Here is a 23,862-nt window from a genome sequence, read left to right on the forward strand (position 1 = left end):
GGAGGGCCAGGGGGAGGAGGGGGGAAGCCTGGGACCCAAGGAGGAGGTCCTGGGCGTGTGAGGGGTGGAGGCCCTAGGGATGGGGGCGGGGCCCCCCCACCACAGGCTCCTGCCAGCCTTGTAAGCACCGCAGCCTCTGAGGAGCTGTTATGTCAATCAGCCCAGGGGTCCCACCATGCTCAGGTTTGGAAACGCGGCCTCCGCATTTCGCTTGTGATTTGTTGAAAATGGGTTTGAAATGGACACTGGGAGCTCCAAACAACGCCAGCACCAGAGCCTCTAAAACTGCATGGAAAACAAACCCGCAAAACAGATCTTAAAACTCACCCCCAAGAGTGAGGGAGGGGCTGCTGGCGTTGGGGTGAGCGCTCCGAGAGGACGAGATATGGCTCCAGGTTGCACGCGGGCAGCGAGGCTGGGAGTGTCTGTGGACAGAGCTCCCATGACTGACGGGGACGTTTGTGTCCTGGATGGAAATGGAGGGAGACCGAGGAGGCCGGCCTTTTTGCAGCATCTGAATGTGAGGAAGTATTTCAAAGTCACAGGGACAAGGTATCTGGCACGACTCACAGCGACCCCACGCTCAGCAGCAGCAGACGTTGGGGTCCATGGGTCCTCACCGACTGATTTCCAGAAGGTCCCCGGCCTTTCTTCCTGGTCCGTCTGAGTCTGGAAGCTCCACTAACACCTGTTCGGCATCAGAGCAACAGGCAGGCCCTCACTGACGACGGGTGGGGACCGCCAGGAGGCACCCGGGCTGGGATTCGAACCCAGGCTTCCCATGGGGGCAAGCACCCTCCCACTGAACCAGCACTGCCTTCCTTCTGACAGGAGTAGTCTTGTCAGAATATGTGTCGAATATTTGCACCCGAAATAGAAGCTGAAAGACAGTCTCTGTGTGGGTGTTTGGACTGAAATATTTGCATGATTCAACACAAAACCTTCAAACTGAGAATCACCAGAAAGAGGGTGTTCTCATTTGAATGTTATGATATGCAGAGAATGCCTGATTAAAAGTGTCAAGGCATTCACTTTTTTTTTTTTTTTTTTTTGGCTATGAAATTCCACTTTGAAAAAAGACTGCAAGAAATTTTATGGAAATGAACTTTAAAAATAATGAGGCATTGGCAGAATGAGAGGACACACCACGGGATGGGAGAAAATATTTGCAAACCACTTATCTGATAAACAGATTGTATCCAAAATACACAGCGAGCTCTGAAAATGCAACAACAAGAAAACAGACAACCTATTTACAAAATGGGCAAAAGATCTGAACAGGCGCCTCGCCACGGGCAACCACATGTCAGAAATAAGCCTACAAGTGAAAGCTTAGCATCAGACACCGTTAGGAAATTGCCAATTAAAACAGCAACAAGATACCACCCCACCCCTACCAGAATGGCTAAAATCCAAACGTGGAAAACATCGAATGCTGGGGAGAATATAGAGTATCAGGAACCTTCACGCACGGCTGGCAGGAATGCAAATGGTACAGCCACGTTGAGGGACTGTCTGGTGGTTCCTTGCAAAGCTGTACACCAGCTCAGCACACGACCAGCAGTGTGCTGCAAGGCACTTACCTGAGTAAGTTGAAAATGTGTGTCTGGGTGAAACCTGCACGAACATGCTTACAGCCCCTCTGGTCAAGACTGTCAAACATCAGAAGCGACAGAGATGTCCTTCAGTAAGAGAACAGACAAACTGGTCTGTCCAGGCAATGCAGCCATCAAGCTACAAACTGAGAGAGGAAGTCTAAAGGCCCACTATCCAGTGAAAGGCTACATGTTGTGTGATTCCAACCAGAGAGACGGTGAAAGGACCCGTGGGTGCCAAGGGGGAAGGGAGAGGAGGGGGGAGTGAATAGGTCTAGGAGAGTGTCTGGGGACACACATGGCATTGTGCGTTTGTCAAGCCCACAGGACTGTGCCCCCCCAGAATAAGGTGTTGTTTTTAATGTTCAACTGATCAATTTCAAGGAGATGCTGGTTTTTCTGAATGTGCTTCGATTGCACTGATGTACATTATTTAAATTATTTCATAGATAAGTTTTATTATTTATTTATTTATTTTTTAAAATTTTATTTTTATTTGGGTGAAGATTTACGGGGTAAATTCACTTTTCATACAGCAGTTCACATATACTTTGTCTCATGTCATTGACCACAGTTTACCACAATGCAACAGCTCCCCTCCAACTTCCTCCCCATAGTTACCTCTTCCCAGTGTCCATCCCTCCATACTCTCCTGCGCCCTGAGCTGTCTCCCTGTGCATAAGCAGCCCTTCCTTCTCCCATGATTGTTCTCTCCAGGGTGTGTGTCTACTTGAGGTAAATGTTTAACTCACTTGCCTGTTCTTTGTTTGGCTGGAAACCACAGGTGTGGGTTCAATTCCAGACCTAAAGGGCAGCTAGGGGCCATAGTCTCAGTGGTTCCACCAGGCTCTATTGGACCAGCAAACCTGGTCCCCACCTTCTTTTTTTTTTTTTTGCCTCCAAATGATTTTGAGCTTTGTTCCACATTGTTCTCCCTCTCTATGCAGGATCTCCTACATCCCTTCCAAGTGGATGACAGTGGTAGCTGGGCACCATCTAGTTCTTCTGGTCTCATAGTTGTATAGGTTGCAGATCAGATGGTGTACCAGTCGCTAGGACTGATTGTTTCCATTAATTTTGGTTTTCTTCTTTCTTCTTGATGAGGAGAGACCCATCGTTGCATCTAGATGGCAGCTTGCTAGCTTTTAAGATCCCAGTCACTACTCGCCAAAGTAGGAGGTGGAACAATGTTTTGTATAGTATGTTATGCCAATTGAGCTTGATGTCCCCTGCGACTATGGTCCCAAGCCTGCAGGTTCAACTACTCAGTCGCTCTGTGTAGCTGGCTGTGACCAAGCAGTGACCACAACCTTGCCCCTTGTCAGCTCTACTATACACCTGGGATTTCTGATCATTCACATAAACTTATAGGACCATTGTCTGCCAACCCTATATATGATCTTGGATACACTCTCCATTTCATAGACATACCTAATTGTTTAGCTTTTTCACCCATCTATCCATCCATATACCCATGTTTGCCTTCATTGACAATGCAGTACTATATGTGCAAAAGGGTCCATATTTGTTGTCTATACTTCCCATGTACCCTCTCTATGTCTTTCTCATCCTCAATGCTGCCATACTGGTCACTCACATTTGGTACATTGCCCTTCTCTTCACCCAAATCAGTATTTATCTCTATCTATCTAACAGTGTTCCCTCCGCTCCCCTCCCCTCCCACCTCTGGTAACCAACAAAGAAAATTTCCTCCAATAAATAAACCTTTCCTTAACTTTTGCAATAACGGACTAATACAATATTTGTCCTTTTGTGATTGACTTATGTCACTCAGCATAATGTCCTCCAAGTTCATCCACGTTATGTGGTGCTATGCAGATTCTACATTATTCTTTAGCGTTGCATAGCATTCCATTGTGTGTATGTACCATAGTTTGGTTATCCATTCCTCAGTTGATGGACATCTAGGTTGTTTCCATCTTTTGGCTATTGTAAATAGTGCTGCGATGAACATGGGTGTGCATATATCTGTTCTTGTCATGGCTCAATAAGTTTTATTTTTTTAAAGAAGGTTCAGAATAGAATTATTTTATAGGTCCACCAACAAAATGAATTTGTTGTCAAGGAATGAAGGTCCAACAACTATATAATTTTAATGATTTCAGTGACTTGTCCCTGTTCATGCTCAAAGAATGTTCCGTTTGCATCGGAGGGCAGAGCCACCACTTCCTGCTCTGCCACCAGCCGGCTTCTTGGCCCCTCTGCCCCTCTCTGGGCCTGCCCAACTCCTCAACCTCATTTCTAGGGGGCCACCTGGGCCTTCCACCCTACCTTTGGGCTCTCCATCCCCCACCCTTGTCCACCATTCCCCGCTGGGGTGTCCATCCACCCTGTACCCTCCCACTGAGCCTCTGCTGTCCCCTCACCTCCCCCCAGGGGGCAGTGCTGGGACTGAGGGGTATTGGAGGCTGGGACCCAGGCCAGATGCCATCTGGGTCTATCTCCAGCAATGTGTCCTGTGCACACAAGTCCTTGGGGTGGAGCATCCCAGTCGCTGTACCCAGGGTCCCAGCCCAGAGTGTGGCAAGGCCCTACCGATAGCCCTGTCTGAACTTGCTTCCCACCTCTGCCCCATCACCCCCTCCTCCAGGAAGTACCCCAGGCCCCAGGCCCCAGACTCTCCCTCATCAGGCCCTGCTGGAGAGTAAGCAGGAGGACTTCTTGAAGGAGGGGGCCCCAGCACTTTGTCTTGGGAAGGCAAGAAGGATGTGCCAGGAGAGGTGTGTGGAGAGGGTCCAGGTGGGTTCTGAGGCCAGGGCGGCTGGTTCGGGGGGCTTAGAGGGACCCAGGCCTGTGGTCTGTGCAGTGCTGAGGCCAGCTGCCCCTCTCCAGGATAAGCAGGTCCCCTGAAGGCCACAAGGTAGGTGCCACCAGCAGCCCTCACTCTGACCCCAGCCCTCTTGCCGTCTTGGTCCTTTCCTAGGACACTGAACTTGGGGCCCCAAGGCCCAGTGGGGGTTTCTGGGGTGCGCTCCAGCAGTGGGAGGAATGAGAAAGATCTGCCATCCCAATCCTGGTTATAGGATCAGCCCCGAGAGGGGTGCAGAGACCTGGAGCCACATGGGCCAGTGACATAGCCGGCAGACTGAAGATGGGGCCCCAAGGCCAGAGAGCAAGGCCAGCGCTGCCCCCAAGTCTGCAGATAAGGCAGAATGCTGAGGCGGGAGCCTGGAGACCCTGCGGGGGGCCCTGCACAGAGGTGTCACTAGGGTGTGTGTCACCCAGAGCAGCACCGCCCCACGGTCCTCCCTACCAGACAGACAGAGTCCTTCGTGATGTGTGCTAGGTTACCAATTTCAGTCATAGGATAATATGTGGTAGACATAGCTGTAACTGCTTAAATGTGATAGTTCTTAGATCACGTGAGCGTAACAACACTATCAGTTGTTGAGGAACGGCAAGGAGGCTTTTTTTGATTTTTCTTCTTCTTTTCCTTTAAGTACAGCTTCATTCCCAAAAAAGTTATTGATACAAGTTCACAAACACTAATTACTGCTCCATCGTAGCTGCGAGACCAGGAAATGTGACAAAATCAGTGACTAAAAATACTGGCGGTGAGAACAGCAGCTTGTGCTTGTAGGCGTTCGGACCAAACCGGGGATCAAAGCGTCACCGTAATTGGTAACAACGACACAGCGGGTGACAAGGTGCACAGTCAGCCCACATAGCTGAGCCTTGGAGGTGTGTTGATACACAAAAGCTGGGCTTACGGAAAATGTTTTTGTTGTTATAATTAACTTCAGGGATATTTTTACAAAAAGTGATAGATTTCTGTTGCAGCACTGCGTAGAAATAGTTTTATAGATGCTCATTTTGGTGTCGCCTCTGACAGTGGGGAGGGGGACTCCTGCCTAGTGGCACTGCTGGCCCAGGAGCCGCCAGATGGGATTCTGGGAAAAGCTGGTCCTCCCAGCCCCATGTACAGACAAGGAAACTGAGGCCCAGAGAGAAGGTGTGGCTTCCTACAGACCATAGGAACACAGCTGTCTAACTGAAAGCACAGAGGTTCCCACAGCCCCAGAAGCGGAGGGCCTGGAAACCACCCTCTTGGGAGGAGCCTGCAGTGGGGGGCCTGGAAACCACCCTCTTGGGAGGAGCCTGCAGTGGGGAGCCTGGAAACCGCCCTCAGGAGGAACAGAGGAGCCTGAGGCTTGATGGGGGCGATTTCTCATGGGGTGGGGTGTGGGGCTGGGCTAGGCCTAGGGGGAGAGGAAGAGGGGACGGGGTCCCCTGTGGAGGGGCGCAGGCCGGAGGGAGGAAGGCCCGGCTGGGGCAGCTGCCTGGGGCTCAGAGGGCCAGGGAGTCCAGCTGCCAGCAGTGTCTCTGCAGCTGGTTTGGCCAGTTTTCCTGCTTGGAAACCGTGTTCGGGCTCATTCCGCTTCAGCGACTCTCCCAGGCCTACTGTGTGCTGTCACAGCTTGCTCTGTGGGGCCGGGGGGGGGGGTTTGTCCACAGCTGTTGAGACCCCTCTCAAGTCCTAAGCCTCCAAGCCCCGAACCAGAGGCCAGTGTCTGGCACCCCCGGGGGGTCTCATCCTTTGAAGCCTCACCCAGCCCACCAGGAGGGCACCTGTCTCCCAGTCTAGGGAACAGACGTCCCGAGAGGGGTCTGTGGATCATGAAGGCGAAGACTGGCTCCCCAGGGTGACCCTTCTCCAGTCACTGGCACCACAGCTCAAGAGCCTGCCGTGGCTCCCCTTGCCTGGGGAGCCGCCTTCCTTCTTTTCTGATCTTCTTCCCAGGCCACTGGGATCCTGCTGTGGGCTTCCTGGGGCCCGGGAGGGCTTGCCTCTGTGCAGAAAGAAGGTGGTGGGGTGAGGTTGGGTGCCCAGGCCACAGTGGGGACGACAGGCCTAGGGTGCTATTGAGTGGATGACTGCCTAGAGATTGGGCAGAGGTCCAGGGGGCACAGGGGCTGATGGGAGGAGCCCGACCCCAAAGGGTCCAGCCCCTGCCTCCTCTTCCTCCCTGAGCCTCGGTTCCGTCCTTGTCTGGGGTTAATAACTCCCTGACCACAGAGTCGTGCAGACGCTTAGAGAGAAATGGGGGGTGAGCACAGGGTCAGTCAAACGCTCCTACTTGAACGAGTGAGTGAATGAACAGAGCAATGGGGGGGGGGCAGGACCGCTCCCCTGGGTCCCTCTGCTGACTGTGCAACGTCTGGTCCACACTCCCCACTGACCGGGCACAAGGTCATGGGGCCACAGGACCCAGGCTGGGGCTGGGGGTGGGAGGGCGGCAGAGAGTGAGGGCTGGCCTCTGGTGTCAGGTGGCCTGCGCCCCGCTCCCCCACTCCCCGGGCCTCTCTGAGCCTCGTTTTCCTCACGTGCAGCGTGGGGTGACTGGAGGCCCAGCCCTGTGCAGGCCGTGGAGGAACTGCACTCTGCAGCGGGCCGGGGGCCGGCTCTGATGGATCCAGCGAGGGAGCGGGGCTGCCTCCCACGCCGCCTGGGAAACGAGGCCTCTCGGATCCCCACTCCCACCTGCCGTCATGGAATGGAAGGATCTGGAAGGCCCTGGAAGGTCCTGCAGCTTCCCTTCCCACCCCACCGCCACCCCCTCCCAGGGCTGGATTGGCCCCAAAGCCTAAGCCCCTGCACCCCCCGGAGACCCAGACAGCCTGGCCTGCCGTGCATGCTCCAGCCAACCTTGAATTCAGTCTGTCTGTAACTTTACAGTTTGCAGAGCATTTTTTCCTGTTGCCTGATCTGGCCTCACTTGCTCTCCAGGCAGGGCTGGGGGGGAGACAGGGACTCAGAGAAATGGGGTGACTTGCTCAGGGTCCCACAGCACACCCCCTCCCCTCCCCTCTATCCCCCCTTCCCTGCCTCCCCGCCAGCCTGCCGTCAGTACCATGGGGTGCCATCTCTCTCTGGAAAGCAGCCTGTGGGAGATGTTCACCTCCAAGGAAGGGGACCCCCCACCCCGGCTGCCACACGCTGTCAGATGAGTGGAGGGGTGAGTGTTCAAACAGCAGTGATGGCTCCCTGCTCCCCTACCACCTCTCCCCTGCAGACTCACCCCCTCACAGCCCTGTCCGCCTGCCCCCCAGAGACCCTCTGGGCCCTGACAGCGCCATCAAGGGCCATAGGACCAGGGGACCCCTAGAGCAGCCGCCAGCTGTGGGTGAAGGGTGAATCCTTCCAGCTAGGGACTCACTCTCTCTCCCTTCTTCTAAAACTTTCTTCATTTTGGTGAGACCACTCGTGGCCAAAGGCACACCATTTTAAGTTCAGTTCAGTGACGTGGGTTCCTTCCTTCAGGCTGTGGGACCATTCTCACTGATATTTCCAAATCCTACCACCCTCATCTCCAATTCACTGCCCCCTAAAATGCCACCTACCCTTTTTAGTGGCCGTTGTCAAATTGATCTCACACTGATCATCTGTTTCAAAGAACATACTCCTCAAATGAGATGCATTTTACCAATTAAGATAAAACCATGTTTGGATTTGGAGACAATTTCAAGGGTTGGTTTGGGTTTTAAATTGAAAGTGTAAACATTATCTCCGGGCAATAGTTTCGGGGTTCATTTAGCCAGGTTGTCGCCTCCAAATCTCCTGGCCATCCTTTTCATTACAGAGGACAACACAGCTGAGACACGGCACAGAGACAGCCGGGGACAGGGACAGCCGGGGACAGGGACAGCCGGGGACAGGCCAGTGTGTCACCCTCGGAAGCAAGTGCACGGGCTGGAGGTCGGGAGCAGGCTGGGCTGGGGTCGAGACTAGGGCTGGCAGGGACCCTAGGGGTGGGCCACACCCTGCCCTGGCCTGGGGGTGGCTTCGAGGGAGGGCTCCGTTTGAGCACCCATCCAGTCCCATGCTTGCACAGTCCTCTTTCCTGAAGGTCACGCTCATTAAAAATAGAGTGAAAAAGGAGTGTTTGAAGCAGATAACTGGAAATCCTGGACTCAGAGGGAAGACGGGCCCCTCAGCCGTGCTCCTGTGCAGAGCGGTCTTCACTCCAGGGGCACAGGGTCAGGCTGCGGCCGGCACCTCCCCACCCCCAGGACCTGGGCCCTGTCCTCCTGGGGAGGGGGAGGCGGCAGTGGTGGCTCAGCCTGGAGCGGTGGGCGGAGGCTTAGGGCCTGGGAGAGCCTCCAGGGTGAGTCACTGTGTCTTGGAACCAAGTCTTCACGGTTCGGGGAAATACCCCCTTGATGGTCACCGCGGCCAGGCCCGGCAGCCAGGGATGGTCCTGCCGGCCAGGATTCCCAGGTTGGTGGCCGCCAGCTGCCGGGGTCTGGGCAGTGAGGGGTAAAGGAGCCCGGGCCTGCTGGCGGTGAGCCCCTGACCTGCTCTGGGCCCCTGTGCTGGGCAGGCCTCAGGGTGCCTGGGGTCTTCCAGGGGTGGTGGCTGCCCGTGGCCAGGCCGGTGACATCATGGACCAGAGCTGCCAGCTCTTTCTCGACCTCGGAAGCCCCAGCATCCCGCTCCAGGAACTGGCCTGCGGACTTGGCTTTGGCCAGCTGCCCCGGGTGTCCGATGGGGAGGCCCAGCCCTGAGCTCCCGGTAGCCTGTCCCTGAAACTCCATCTCCTGTCCCCGGCTGGCTCGGGGCTCCCAGGGAGGTGGGCCCAGGGTGAGAACTGTCAGGGTGAGTCCCCAGTCCCCGCCCCTGCCCACCACCACTAAACTGTAAAACAAACAAACAAACATCTGTCCTCTCAGGTCCTGACTGAGCCCATGCAGCCAGCCAGGCCCTCAGGCCAGCCAGGGGCTGAGTCACTGCCCCAGAGGTGGGGGGTGGGGAAGAACAGGGCTGCCCGGGGGCCAGAGGGTGACCGTGGGCCAGGCCACCACTCAGCAGGAGAACAGGGGCCCCTCCATCCGTCCATCCCAGGACGACGGCTCAGCCGCCCGCACTCCGCCTTCCTCTCCTTCTCCAGGCCCCTGACCTCAGCAGCCCCAACGTAGGCCCAGGGTCTCTTGCTCTGTGCAGAGCTGTGTGATGGTGGCTGTGTTAGGGGGTCCGCGGGGGTCACTGCAGTAAGAGGCCCTATGTAGCAGGGTGGGAAAATGACAGGTGGTCTCTAACAAGGAAGGGAATGCAGACAGACCTGCCAGGAGCCCCCACCAGACAGGAAGCGGGTAGTAGTGAGGCCCCCCTCACCCACCCTCTCTCCTCCCCCTTCATTTCCATTGATAACCTCTCTCCACCCCCGCCCTATCCTTTCTCCTCCTTCCTTCTTTTCCCAGGACAGTGGTGTCACTAGGGGCATGGGTGGGGGCGTGGGTGGCTCTGGGTAACACTCTGGGAGGAGGTGACACCAAAGTGACTATCTATAACACTCTTGTGCAGTGTTCAGCAGAAATGGGTTATTTCTCATAAAAATATGCCTATAGCCATAGCAGCAAACACATTTTTCATAAGCCCAGCTTAATGGATCAATCTGCCCACAAGGCTAACCAACCTCACTGCCGTTGAGTCAGCTCTGACTCCTAGCGACCCCTCCTTGGGCTTCTGAGGCAGCATCGCTACGGAAGTAGATTGCCCAGTCTTCCTTTTGAGGAGTGGCTGGTGGGGTTGAACCAGTTAGTAGTCAAATGCCTTATGCACTACACCACCAGAGCTCCTAATGTTGTTGTTGTTATGTGCCATGGAGTCGGACCAGCTCACAGCGACCCCTCCTTGGGTTTCCGAGGCTGTATCACTAAGGAAGTGGATTGTCCAACCTTCCTTCCCAGGAGTGGCTGGTGGGTTTGAACTGCCAGCCTTCTGGTTAGAGTCAAGTGCCTTAGGCACTATGCTACCAGAGCTCCCCCCAATGTTGTTAGTGTTCATATAATCTAGAAAATGTGGCATTTAAGTAATTTACAGTCTGTGCTTCCCATGCGTGTCCCATATAATTGATAATAGCCATTACTAAGGATTCTGCATAGTCTCGTACGGGAGGTGGTCCAGGGGGATGGGGGTGTGACACCAGATGACACCAATCCTGGTGACGTCACTGTCCTAGGATAACCTTGCACGTGGTGTCTCTGTGCCAGCTCCTTCCATGGGTGGAGGGCATGGGAGGAAGTGGCCACCTCTCTGGGGCCACGGCCAGTGTGGGGGACAAGACCTGGCCTCATCCAGTTCCTCTGCCAGCTTGGGCCTTGGTGTCTCCTACATGCCAGGCCTGGGCTGGGCCCTGAGTCCCCAGATGCCTCAGCTGCACCTGGCCGAGCGAAGGGGACAGGTGAGGACAAGGATGAGTGCCGACCCGGCCCGGCAATGGACGCTCCACACAGGACAGGGGCCTGCCCGGCCGCAGGGAGCCGTGGCCCTGAAGGACTGCGAGGGAGGGCCTGGTGGTCAGGTGGGTCAGAGGGGACCAGAGCCCCTGCTGGGTTCCCACGACAGCTGGGCCAGGCAGGTGTGGCGGGGGTCACGGAGCGGCAGGAGGCCGGGTGAACCGATTAACCTGCAGCCCAGCAGAGCTCCTAAGAGGATTTGCCTTTTGTCGGGCTAATTACTTTGCGTCTTCACTTTTCCTTCCCTGGGGAGCTCGGCCCTTTGCGGAACTTTAACCAAAGGCAAGCCGTGCTCTCAATTACCCAGAACAAGCAAATCGGTGGGAACCCAGGGGCTCACCCTCCGGTCCAGGCCGAGGGGGGTATCTTCCTCACCTGACCCCCCGGGGTCACCAAGGGACCTTTCTCCGAGGGTCCTGGTGGTACAAGCAGGGTTCTCACCCACTCTGCAGACCGAGACACCACGCCTGCCCTCCCTCCAGCCCAGCAGGCTCCCCGGGCATCTTGGAGCTCCCAGGCTGCACCTGGTGCCAGGAGGAGGCCCTGAGTCTTGGTCCCAGAGAGTCTTCTGGGCCCAAATTCTAAGGGTCCCTTCCTGGGACCCCACCTGGGTCCAGGAAGCTATATTTCACAAGGGATGATGACAGCCGGGAATATATTCAAGGGCCTGGGACCCCCATCCTCAGCTTTACTGGGCACCCCGTGAGGTCAGAGAAGGTCCCCTGCCTCCAGGGGAATAACAGGGACCTTGGGGATCAAATTGTTTCCCACTGACTCCTTGACAGCAGCCGTAGGCATGAGGGTCTGGGAATGCCAGGCTGAGCCTGGCAGTGGGCACCCAGGACTCGTTAACCGTGAGGTCACACCCTGAGGGCAGGAAGGACCTACCGGGGTCACACTTGTCTGCTCCCTGTCACTGGTGGCTACACCCTGGGTGTGCATGGACCTTGGCTGACCAAGATCTGTCCCCGGGAGCTCGGCTGTGAGGGCTGTGGTGGGGTGAGCACTGAGGGAGGGTGTATAGGGGCGCAGAGAAGCCCCCCTTGGGGCCGACGGTGCTCTGAGGGGCCACCCACAGTGGGGTGCCTTCTGCTCTCACGTTGGGCCTGTTGGGGGTTAACTGTCCTGTCACAGCGGCCTTTGTGCCCTCGAGGGGCCTTGAGGTGAGCTGATCCCCACTTCGTAGACCAGGAAACTGAGGTGGCCCAGGCCCACAGTGGGTAAGACGGGGGCTGGGCCGCGACGACTGTGTGACCCAGAGGCCATGCTCTTCCACCATGCCAGGCTCCACCCACATCCCCCTTTCCGGGCAGGCGTCTCACCTGCCAGACGGGACCATGGGGGCAGACAGCCCGGTTGACCCCGCTATGTGCTGCATCGGGTGGGTTCTTAGTGACTAGCGCTCAGTGGACAGACTGACCCCTGGCCCCTCACCGCCCTGGAGCTGCAGTAACTCAGTCCCTGGAATACTGGCTCCACACAGGGGGTGACACACGACCCCGGACACCCGAGGTTACCAGGCTGAGAGGATGGAGCCGTGGACCCCCAGGAAGGCCTGAGTGAGTGGAGTATGGACCGCTCTGCCAGATTCCCAGGCCGCCGGACCCGGGCAGCATGCTGGGTGTTCAGGGCCCAGCAGCCAGCGAGGACCTGGGGGCAGGGCCCAGGACTGACCCTTGCCTGTGTTCCCGCGAGGCCTGGCACGGGCGTGGTGTGCAGCGGGCCTCTGGGGGGTTGGCCAGGGGAGTGGTCAGTGATGCCCACCCCTCCCCTACTCCACACTGTGGGTTCCAGGCTCCCAACCTCTGCCACACCTCAGTGGCCCTACCCTGTCCTGCTCAGGTGGTCTGCTCTGCCTGACTGCTCCTGTTGGCTTGTTCCTTCATTCATTTGCTCACTCATTCACTTAATCATCCACTCACTCACTCATTCATTCATTCATTCACCCATGTTCACTCATTCACCTTCTCATGCACTCACTCATTCATTTCTTCATCCACTCATTCATTCGCTCACTCACTCATTTATTACTCATCATTCATTCACTTGTGTATTCACTCATTCACCCATGTGCTCACACACTCACTCACTCACTCATTCTCTCATCAGGCCATGCAAGTCATTATTCCTTCACTCATCATCTTTGGAGGCGTGGGGCCCAGGGAGGAGACCCCTTCCTGACAGAGGAGGAAGTCAGCAGTGAAGACCCAGCTGAGACTGGATGGCAGAGGTCTGAGGGCACCCACTGGGCTTGACTCCTGGAGACGTCAGACCACGCCAGGTGGCTTCCGTGCTCCTCAGGTAGACTCTTCCGGAAGCCAGCTGGGCTGAGAGAGGTCTGAGGGCTAGTGAGGGGCTCGGGGATCTAGGCCTAGCTGCCGAGGTCCTCATACTCTGGAACCCTCCTGGCTGAGAGGCCATCAGCCTCCGAAACTCCCAGCTCACCTGGAGCTCCCTGCACTCATCTGCCCTTGCCCTTGGGTCCAGAAGTCCCCCACATTGCCACCAGTCAAACCGTGAAGGTCCAAGTCTGCCATTGAAAGCCTCCTGTGTCTGCAGCCCCCTCCACCCAGGCACTCGTCTGGACCCTGGTCCTCACATGGTTCCATGTCTGGTCTCCCCGGTGGGTAGTCCCAGTGCCTCTTCACCCCACAAGGTGTGCCCAGAAGGCCTGGGGCTGGGCTGGGAGGAGGGCAGGGCTGAGCTGTCAGCCCCATCAGATGGATCGTGGCTGAGCCTTCCACCTTCACTAGGCCTAACCCGCCTCGACAACTTGCCTTACTCTGCAGAATGTCCCCTCTCCATGGTGACACCAGCCACGGAGGGCAGAAGCCCTGCATCTCCTAGGAAATGGCAGGTGGATCGATCCATCACCGCCCAGGTAAGCCGACCTGCGTCCCAGGTAACACAGCACTCCTTGTACCACCTGCCCTGACTGGCGACCTTGGTGGAGGTAAGCAGTTCACCTAAAAGCTGGTGAAGCGTTTCTGAAACACGTCTTTCACAGGCCGTTGAGGGAAAGCTCGGTCTCCCTGGTCTCCTGCCTTTCGCTTTTGCCTGGGGCTTTAGGGGATGCCCATCCCGGCCACCCCAGGGCTTTGCAGGAGCCAAGAGCCAGGCTGCTGAGGGCCTTTGCTTGGGGTTGAGTCCTGAGCTCCCTGCGTGGGACCCTGGAGTCAGCTCTGTATGGTTTCCATGTGTTTTTACAGCTGGGCCCTTTGCCAAGCTTACTCTTCTGTGGCCCCTGACTTGGAAGGCCGCTCCGTGGCAGCAGAGAGGCCGGCGGGGGAAGGTACAGAGTCAGGGAGGGAATCGTGCTGAGGTGGGGCCGGGAGGCAGAGGTGGAAGGGCTCTCCACGTGTTTAGGATGCAGTGCCTAGGGGAAAAGACCCTGGGTCCTAATGTTAGCAGGGCCTCAATCACCCCATAGGTGGTGAGGGATAGGACCAAGGCAACTTTGGCCAAGAGTGGGGTGAACCAGACAGTCCCTGGGCAGAGGGGCTAGGACAGGGACAGACCAGAGGACACTAGTGATTAGAATCACCAATTATTAGAAGTCTGCACACCAATACCCCTTGCTGCTGATAACCAGGGCAGCTCTTGCAGGTGTGGGCTGTGAGGACCTCAGCCAGGCTCACAGGTCAAGTACTTTGATGGTACACACAACCCTTGAGTGTGAGAGCCAGGATTTGAACCTAGGCCCAGTTAACCCCAGTGTAGTCCATGGGTAAACCCAACCCATGATCATACCTGGTGGCCATGGTCCCTGTTTTTCTCCCACAAACCCAAAGTTTGGATGCGGTCCAGTGGGCTGCATCCTGGTGGACCCTCCTTTATCCTGTGCTCAGGAGGAGCCACCTCCGAAGGCATCCTTGAGCTATGCAGCCAAAGCTGTTGCAGTAGGCTGAATCATAGCCCCCAAAGGTCTCATCAGGTCCTACTCCTGGAGCCTGTGAGTTTAACCTTGTGCAAAAAGGGTCTTTGCAAATGTGATGAAGTTAAGAATCCTGAGATGGAAAGACTGTCCTGGATTACCCAGGCAAACCCTACCTGCCATCCACGTGCCCTTAAATGAGGGCAGCAGAGGGAGATACAACACAGACACACAGACTCGAAAATGGAGCAGAGAGAGCCTTGAAGATGCTGGCCTTGATGACTGGAGTGATGCGGCCACCAGCCAAGGAACACCAGCAGCCAGAGAAGCTAGAAGAGGCAGGGAGCAGATTCCCCCACAGAGGCTCCGGAGGGAGCATGGCCCTGCCAACACCTTGACTTTGAGACTGAATTTGGACTTGTGGCCTCCAGAACTGTCCAGGAATACAGTTCCACTGAGTTTGGACCCCAAGGTTGTGGTATTTTGTCACGGCACCTCCAGGAAACTCATCTTGTCTCTTGCTCCCTGCCAGCCTGCTGCTCCAGCATGGCTGTCCACCTTGCCTGCCACTCTCGTGTGGCGCCAAATGCTCCTGTCCCTACCCCTTGGAGGCTTCGACCCTTGGGGTGTCTGTTTCCCTGGGCCCAGCATAGGAGCCAACACCGAACAGAATGATACCCCCAAACAGAGACATCTCCCTGACACTGCTCACAGAGCCCAGTTCCATGGCTACACGAAAGTCAAGCAGGAGAGGATTCCTGGCAGAGGAGGAGTTGCATGGGGCCTTATGATGCTGGGGCTCCATCGAGTGAAGGGGGCAGAAGGAGGGTGGTCTGGGCAGGTGACCCCTTGCTCGAAGGCGGGGTGGACGCTGCCTGGGAGAAGGATGAGCTGCAGGTAGGTGGGGCTGTGAGGGCTGCACTGAGTGGTGGGTGGGACAGCCAGTTTCTCCAGCAGGCATGACTCAACGAGCATGTGCCTTGGGCCCAAACCTGCCACCAGAGCCCTTTTAAGAATGCAAACAAATACTTGTGCTGCATGTTATGTGCGTTGGGGTGAGTTTTCTGCTCCCAGCTAAAAATAGACTGAGGCCGGTGTCCCCGGGGATCCCTCCCCCTGCACCCCGCCCCTCCTGGGGTTGTGCAATGCCTGGTCCTGGCGCTCCAGGTCTCCTGCCAAGTTTTGACTTCTTTCCCAGAGACAGGAGGCTGGAAGGTATCAGAAAATGATTAAGGGATTAAGGCTGTCCATCCTGGAGGCCTGGAGGCCTATCAGCACCCGGTGGGCAGGGTGGCCACAGCTCACACCCAGACGGGCAGACGTCTTAGGCTGGAGGGCAGTGGGAAGGGGGCAAGGAGTCTAGGAGGGAGGTGGAGGCTGCCTGAGCCCTCCCCTCTTCATTCACTAGCAATAAAGATGAGCTTCCACCATAGATGGGGGCAGCATGGTGCAATGGTGGGGTGGCCTGAGCACCTAACACCACCGGCATGTCCGGCTCAGGCTGCCGGGTGGCCAGGAGGGAGCTGGAGGGAGGCAGTGTCCCCGCCACAGGGAGCAGCTGGGTGCGGTGGAGACCCCCGGGGGGTCTGAGGGCGTGGCTGGGGCATAGCCGTGTTGATGGAGGAAGGTGATGGGGCAGGGCGTCCGCTGGGTGGCCCTGGGCACACTCAGGCTACAGGTTCTCATGACTGGATGAGGGCAGCATCTGGGGGACCCTCAGGGAGGGGTGTCAGTGAGGGTTGGGGGAAGGAGAGATACTGGAGTGGGCAGCCCTAGGGGCAGGGGACACACCGCAGGTGGGTTGTTAGATGGGGAGGGGCAAGCTCAGGGGACAGTTCTCCCAAGGAGCTGGGACATCAAGAAAGTCGCTGACCATGGCAGCCAAGGACACAGAAAAAGGGGGAGGGGGCCAGCCGAGGCTGTGTCTGGGGGCCACTGGCGGGACCCTCAGGGATGGGTGGAGAGGCCAGGAGGGTACTGCCAGGCCTTGGGAGAGGTGTGGGGACGAGGTTGGTGACCTTGGAAAGCAGGTCAGGGATCGGGAGCCAACATGGGCAGGGCTGACGGCAGCGGGGACCCCTGTGAGGAGCCCCAGAGAGGGCTGGTGGTGGCTGGGGGTGCATGCAGGTTGGGAGGTTTTAGTGATTTTGAGGGGGGTGAGGCAGGCAGCTCCGCAGCCCCATCCATGACATCCCTGGAAAACTCGGAAGGCCGAGACTGGTCACAAGGAGCTCTGGTGGCATAATGTGTAAGACACGTATGTGACTGCTATCCAGAAGGTCGGTGGTTCAAACCCCCAACTGTTCTGAGGGAGGAAGATGAGGCAGTCTGCTTCAGTAAAGATGGACAGCCTTGGAAACCCAGTGGGGGACCGACTCCATGGCAGTGAGTTTGGTTTGGTTTTGAGCCTAGTCACAGTCATAGGGCGCTTTGTAAACTGTAAAGTGCCGTGGGTGCACGTGGGAGGGGCTCATGGCATCATTTCTCTGCCCAGCAGCCAGGCGAACCCTATTAAAATCTAACTCAGTGTCAGAAGTAACTCTTTCCTGGTCAGGGGACGCCTCGTGTCAGAAGGAATGTGGCTTAGCCACAGGGGACAGGGACAAGTGACATTCTGGCCCTGCTCGGTTACCGTGGACACAGCCTCAGGGAAAGGCCGCTTGTGAGAGAAGGACATGATGGTCAGCAGAGAAGAGGGTCAGCGAGCTCGAGGGAGACCCTTCAGGAGGGGGTCGACTCGGCGGGCAGCCGCAACGTGGGCCCCGACACGCCGACCACTGTGAGGATGGTGTGGCGTGAGCAGCCCTTGCTTCTCCTGTGAGTAAGGGCGCAGGGGGCAGAGCGACTCCGGGCCACTGACACAGCTAACGATGCAACAGCACGGCCAGCGATGCTTACATTTCACCACAATTGAAAAGAAAACACTCCCACGTCTCTCCTCTGCTGAGAACCTGCAGCGTCTCTGGCTCACAGGGAGGAGAGCCCATGTCCTGACCGTGGCCATGAGGCCCCATGAGCTGGACCCCACTCCTTGTGCAACCAAAGCTCCTCCCGCTCTCGCCCCCACCCTGTTTCAGCCTCACCAGCGGCCCGTGACATCCCCAACACTTACCTCCGTCAGGGGTTGGTTCAGCCATCTCACAGTGGCCGACCCCTCGGGTCTCACACAGCCCTGGTTGTCCTCAGGTGGGACTGCTCTCTCTTGGGATGTATCTTGAGTGAGCTCTGGTGGCGCCGTGGTTAAAGCACTGGATTGCTAACCAAAAGGTTGTCAGTTCAAATCCACCAGCTGCTCCAGAGGAGAAAAATAAAACAGCTGGCCTCCATAAAGGTTGACAGCCTTGGAGACCCTGTGGGCAGTTCCACTCTGTCCTCTAGGGGCGCTGTGGGTCAGAATGGACTCCAGGGCAGTGGGCGTGGTTTGGAAGATGTATCCATTACTGTTCATTACGCCTATCACCTTCATGAAAAATGTCTGTTGTCTTGTGGGTCGTCTAGACGTCAACTCCCCAAGGACAGAACTTCTGCCTGTCTTGGCCCCTGCTGTACCCTGGCTGACATAGCACCAGACACCCAGTAGGAACCTGGTCCAGAGCTGTGAACGTTTCAAACCACAGAACTCCTGGAATCCCAGGTAGAAACACACAGACACACATCTGAGACTCACGGAACCACACACCATGAGGCCGCAGACATCCCTCTTCACCACGTAGCAATCAAACCATGCTTGAATTCCTCTAGTGACAGGGAGCTCACTCCTTCCAGCAGCTTGGGTCCTGAGAAAGGCCTTATATACCTGAGGCCTACCTCCTTGCTCCCATGGGAAGTCCCCACAGCCACCGAAGTGGGGGGCCTGGCAGGCTTCGGTGGCAGCAGACTTTCCTGGCACCAGCCTCTTTGATGGAGGGGCATGCCCCACTCTGCAGAGGGCCGTCTGGTGACTCAGCCCTGCCACCACCCACTGTCCTCCACTCCCAGAGGGCTTTCATGGAGATTTGATCAATCGTCTTCCTGGGAACCAGGCAGGGAGGTGGCATTAGTCACCCTCCATGTGGGGACCCGTCAGCAAGCCCATGCCTGTCCCTCGGCAGCCAGGGCCAGCCAGGGGAGCTCAGGGCCCTCTGGTGAGAACCCCTGGGCAAGCCCCAGTCCACAGAGGCCCCGAGGCCCACAGGAGGAGGGGCCCCTCCCATAAAACTGCCCAAGGCCTGAAAACCCTCTGGTCACCCAAGGCTCCAGAGACCCGAGCCCAGGGGCGGCTTCAGGGGGCCAGGAGCAGCCTCAGAAGAGGTCCCAGTGCGCAGACTGCTCCCACACTCCCACCTGCTGACTATTATGGACACACGTCTCCCCTGGGGTGCCAGAGAGCCCAGGGGGCACACAGGTTCTTTGTCCATGGGGTATGGGACTATGTTAGCCGTGGGGATGGGGGCCATGAGAGCTACGGCAAAAGCTAGAAAACGTGGCCCTCCATTCGAGAAACCCCTCTGTCCTTCTGGAATCTTCCAGAACCTTGTCAGCTGAGGGCGCCTCTCCAAGTCCCACTCCTCCCACCCCTGTCCCCTGACTCCACACTCACTCTATGGTCCCTTCAGCTGACCCCAGGCCTCACACCGGTTCCAGGAACATCCACCCCTTTACCTCAAGCCCCCCTCCTGCCTCCCTCCCAACTTTTCTCTTTCCTTCCGTTTCTCCTTCCAGCCTCAGCTTAGATACCAGCAGCTCTAGAGCCTTGATCGACCACACCCCAGCACCCCAAAACCTGGTTCCAGACCCTACCACGTCCCCAGCCCCTATTCCCTCTATGGCAGCCTGGGTGGGTCAAGGGGCTGAAAGGGCCTGTTCATTTATCAGGCTCCACCCCACCCCCATTCTGGCCTGGGGGCCAGTGAAAGGATAACTCCATTTTAGACTCAGCTCTGGGGCCCCACGAGATCCTTCCCAGCTCCGGGCCCTGAGGCTCTCGGCGGCGATGAGGATGGAGGAACTGTGCTGTCGTTGTGTGAGTAGGTGGAGGCCACGTCCTGGTGGGCTTGGTGGGAGCAGGGCGCGGGGTCAGAGGGAGGATCGGAGCCAGAAACCAGGTGAGGGACTTGGGCAAGGCCCCCAGCGGGCTCTGGGACGGCGGGAGTCAGACACACAGGGGAGGCAGCAGATGGCCCGCTGTGGCCCAGGCTGGCAGCACCCTCGTGGGCAGCTTGGGGCAGGTGCTTCAGAACTGCAGACGCCAGTGTTGCCAGCCAGGCCCCTCCACCGGGCTGCTCACAGAGGGACCCAGGTCCTAGAGGTCACCCTCTGGCTTAGGCTGCCAGACACCCTTCCACCTCTAGGGTGGCCTGCCCATGGGAGACAGCGAGGCCCTGGGAAGACATGTGGATGGCATCCCTGCCCCTCCTGCCAGCCATCGGCCCTTTGCCTGCGGTAGGGTGGGAGGATGCTGACCCTCGGCCTGTGTGCCCCCCATTGCAACTGCTCCCTTGCATGGCTCACCCCCAACCCCAACCCCAGTCAGCGGCTCGGAGGTGAGTGGCCACACGGAACGGGTCAGGCAGCCTGGAGGCATCAGACACTGGCTCTGGGTGGCATGGGTGGGCTGGCAGGGCTCTCAGAAGTGACGGGGCCTGCTGGTTCTGACCTGGGCACGGCTCACCCGGCGTCACGTCGACTCACGTGAGCCTTTGGTGGCCCTGGGTCTCCTCACCAGGCATCTGCCCACCCCCACGCTGGCCTCTGCTCGGTGCTGTCAGGTGTGCTGGGCCCGTAGTTCTCGGGCCCTCCAAGACTCACAGTTGTGGTCCCCGAGGGCCCTGGGCACCAAGGCCGGGTAGCCCTTTGAGCTCTCTTTGGGTCTCCTGCCAGACCAAGGACCCAAAGAACAGGCAGAAGGCAGGCAGAGTCCAGAAAAGGAGGGTTGGCACCAGCTTGGGCCAGAGCAGCAGCAGGTGTGACCTGAGACAGACGTCCAGCTGAACTGCCCGGCGCCCCCTGACCCGCTTCCCAAGAGAGGGTAGAGGGTGCCTGCTGGGGAGCACTTCTGCTGTTTGGGGGAGGGTGACTCAGCTCCTCGACTTCCCTCTTCTGCCTCCCTGGCCCTCTATCCCCTCTGACCACTGGTCCCACGGCTCCTCCTCCTTCACCGCCCCCCATGCCTCTCAGCCCAGGGAGTCAGGAAGTTCATCCTGATGTCTAACCCAGAGCTCACCTGCTACTTTGGAACCCAGTCTTTCTTGTTCTGTCACCTCTCCAAGCCCCGCCTTCGCTGTCCCCTTCCCACTTAGTCGCTCTGTGGCCTCGAGCAGGTCTGTGACCTCTCTGGGCCTCAGCTTTCCCATCTGTTAAAGAAGCCAGTGCTCAGTGCTGTGGGGGAGGGGTACTGCACCCCGTGGGGGGTGGACTCAGTCTCCAACAGGGCCTTGGCCTGCTTGGGGGCAGGAACAGTTCAGGAATGGGGGAGCCGTCCAAGGGCGGGGAGAGCTAGATCAGAGGGGGAGGGAGAGTGAGCTGGTCCCCCAGTGGGCTTGGAGAAGACAGGCTTCATGGGATGCATGGTGTGGGTGAGGGGCGGTGGGACAGTGGGCCACCACGGACCCTGAAGGGTGCCCTGGGGAGATAGCCTAGCCTCTCCGCCGGACAGTAGAGTGGACAGTACAGACATGCTTCCAGAACGGGCCAGTGGAGGGCCTTGAACAGTAACAGGCCCCCCGCAGCCCTGGCCTCCAGCAGCAGCTGGGCAGTGGCGGGGGCAGCACTGGGCCGAGCAGAGGGTGGGCAGAGGGCACCCAGGCTGGGCTGGGCAGGGCCTGGGTTCTTCCGTTCATTCTGCGGAATTGGAAGCTGAGGCCTCACTCCACCCTTCAAGGCCTCGCCTTGCTCCCAGGTTGCCACATCAGCCGACTGCACCTGCACGTGGACCGCCCACCTTGCCGTGGGGAAGGGGAGCGGGAGGCCAGAGCAAACACCCCCAGACCGAGGGGCAGCCCAGGGCCTGAACAAGTGAGTAAATGAAGGAATGAGTGGACAGTACAAACATGCTTCCAGAATGTCTGCCCTCACCGCCGCTCAGTCTCGCCTGGGAAAGACTCACTCTGCCTTGTGTTTGGCATGGCAGTCCGACTCATGCACTGTGGAGTGGAAAGGCAGGTGGATGAGGGAACAGCCTGGGTTAGTGTGAGCACTAGGAGGCCCCTGCTGGGTGCAGAGGCCAGCAAAGAAGAGGTGGGCCGGACCTGAGGGCCAGGAGAAGGCGCCACCATGGGGCTGGCTGAGGCCACATCTCCGAAATCCTGGCTTTAGGTGCAGAACCTGGGCCAGGGCTCAGGTGGGTTCCCAGCCCAGGGGAGCAGTGTGGGCTCCACGCCCCAGGAAGGTGGGGGCCCCTTGGAGGTTGTGCAGCATGACTGGGAGGCGAGGGCTGGGCTGGCTGGCAGGCTTGAACTGCGGCCAAGACCCAAGTACAGTCTGGGCACTGGGGCCTTGGCTCACTGCAAGCTCCTTCCTCATTCCTGCCCCTGTGGGAGTAGTAGGACTGAGGTTCTGCTGCGGCCACCACCGCGGATTTTCTTACCATCTTGTGGGGAAACAGGGCAGCCTGCCAAGCTGCTGCCCGGCCCCACCAGCGGGGCCACGTCTCGTCTCCAGATGGAGAAACTGAGGCAGCACCTGGGGATTAGGCCAGAGGCTGCCTGGGCAGGGGGGTCAGGAAGGGGCAAGACCTGGACTCAGAGCCAGCGGAGCCCCCTCTGCCCACCCCGCTACCTCCTGTCCTCCCTCTCCAAGGGGTACATGCCCCCGGAAAAGCCCACCTGGTGGGCCTTCCTCTGGGACCTGGGGCTAGGCCAGGCTCTGTGGGTGCCAGGCTGGGCACTGAGTAGACCAGGGGGTGTGTGTTTGATCAGCAGTTCCACCCTATACAAGGCTGCCGGGGACATTGGGCAGTGACCAAACCGGCCCCACTGCATGCCTGCCGGCCCTCTGCTGGAATGCCATTCATCCTCCCATGCAGAAGCTCGTGGGCTCCGCAGGGCCTCGGGGGGCAGCCGGACCTGGTGGCCAGCCAAGGGGTGCTGAGCCCTGGTGCCTCAGGGCTGCCCCCAGCCTGGGGGGGGGAGCAAGGGAAATGCCAGGGGCACGGAGTCCAGACCCAGCACCATAGGCCCCCAGGCTCCTTGAAGTCAGATCCTGCCTGGGGTCAAAGGCAGAGAGCCAGGTGGGGCTGGACCCAGGACCTCTTGGCTGTGACCCCCAACCTGGGCCCCTTCTTCTAGAGGGGCAGGGCTGTCCAGGAAGGCTTTCGGCCTGGGTCCAGCCCCACCAGCGTCTCACCCTCTCCAAGCCCAGCCTTCCAGTGGCCAGGAAGCGGGTGCAGCCAGGAGGTGCCTAGCACCAGGTGGGGTTCCTTCCCCTGTTGGTCTCACATCTCCATCTGAGAATGGAGGGCCCAAGGCAGGGTGGCAGCCTGGTCAAACCCCTGTCAGCTCCTAAAGTGTGTGTGGAAGTCACATGAGGCCAAGAGGCCCAGGGACTTGTCCTCAGTGGACTGCATGTGAGCCAGTGAGAAACCCCCAGGCCAGTCTGAACAAGCCCCTTACTCCCAGGGCCCAGTGTGAACAAGCCCTCACCCCCAGGGGCCCAGTGTGAACGAGCCCCCACCCCCAGGGGGTCAGTGTGAACGAGCCTCCCACCCCCAGGGGCCCAGTGTGAAAGAGCTCCCCACCCCCAGGGGGTCAGTGTGAACGAGCCCCCACCCCCAGGGGCCCAGTGTGAACGAGCCCCCACCCCCAGGGGGTCAGTGTGAACGAGCCTCCCACCCCCAGGGGCCCAGTGTGAACGAGCCCCCACCCCCAGGGGCCCAGTGTGAACGAGCCCCCACCCCCAGGGGGTCAGTGTGAACAAGCCTCCCACCCCCAGGGGCCCAGTGTGAAAGAGCTCCCCACCCCCAGGGGGTCAGTGTGAACGAGCCCCCCACCCCCAGGGGCCCAGTGTGAACGAGCCCCCCACCCCCAGGGGGTCAGTGTGAACGAGCCCCCCACCCCCAGGGGGTCGGTGTGAACGAGCCCCCCACCCCCAGGGGGTCGGTGTGAACGAGCCCCCCACCCCCAGGGGGTCGGTGTGAACGAGCCCCCCACCCCCAGGGGG

At 58.4% G+C, this 23,862-nt stretch overlaps 1 protein-coding gene across 1 annotated transcript in view; it reads left to right on the top strand.

The window, feature by feature from the left end:
• The first annotated feature begins 16,214 nt into the window (after positions 1-16,214).
• Positions 16,215-23,862, top strand: part of LOC103209752 (basic salivary proline-rich protein 4-like) — an 8,696-nt gene continuing 1,048 nt past the window's right edge. Inside the window, exons 1-5 of the mRNA XM_007955646.1 lie at positions 16,215-16,289; positions 20,058-20,148; positions 21,605-21,720; positions 22,021-22,575; positions 23,478-23,605. Coding sequence (XP_007953837.1) covers positions 16,215-16,289; positions 20,058-20,148; positions 21,605-21,720; positions 22,021-22,575; positions 23,478-23,605 — 965 coding nt within the window. The remainder of the gene's footprint in view (positions 16,290-20,057; positions 20,149-21,604; positions 21,721-22,020; positions 22,576-23,477; positions 23,606-23,862) is intronic.

Source organism: Orycteropus afer, unplaced genomic scaffold, assembly GCF_000298275.1.
Source record: "Orycteropus afer afer isolate SDZICR_OR568_19922 unplaced genomic scaffold, OryAfe1.0 scaffold00524, whole genome shotgun sequence".
In the NCBI taxonomy this organism is placed as follows: domain Eukaryota; kingdom Metazoa; phylum Chordata; class Mammalia; order Tubulidentata; family Orycteropodidae; genus Orycteropus; species Orycteropus afer.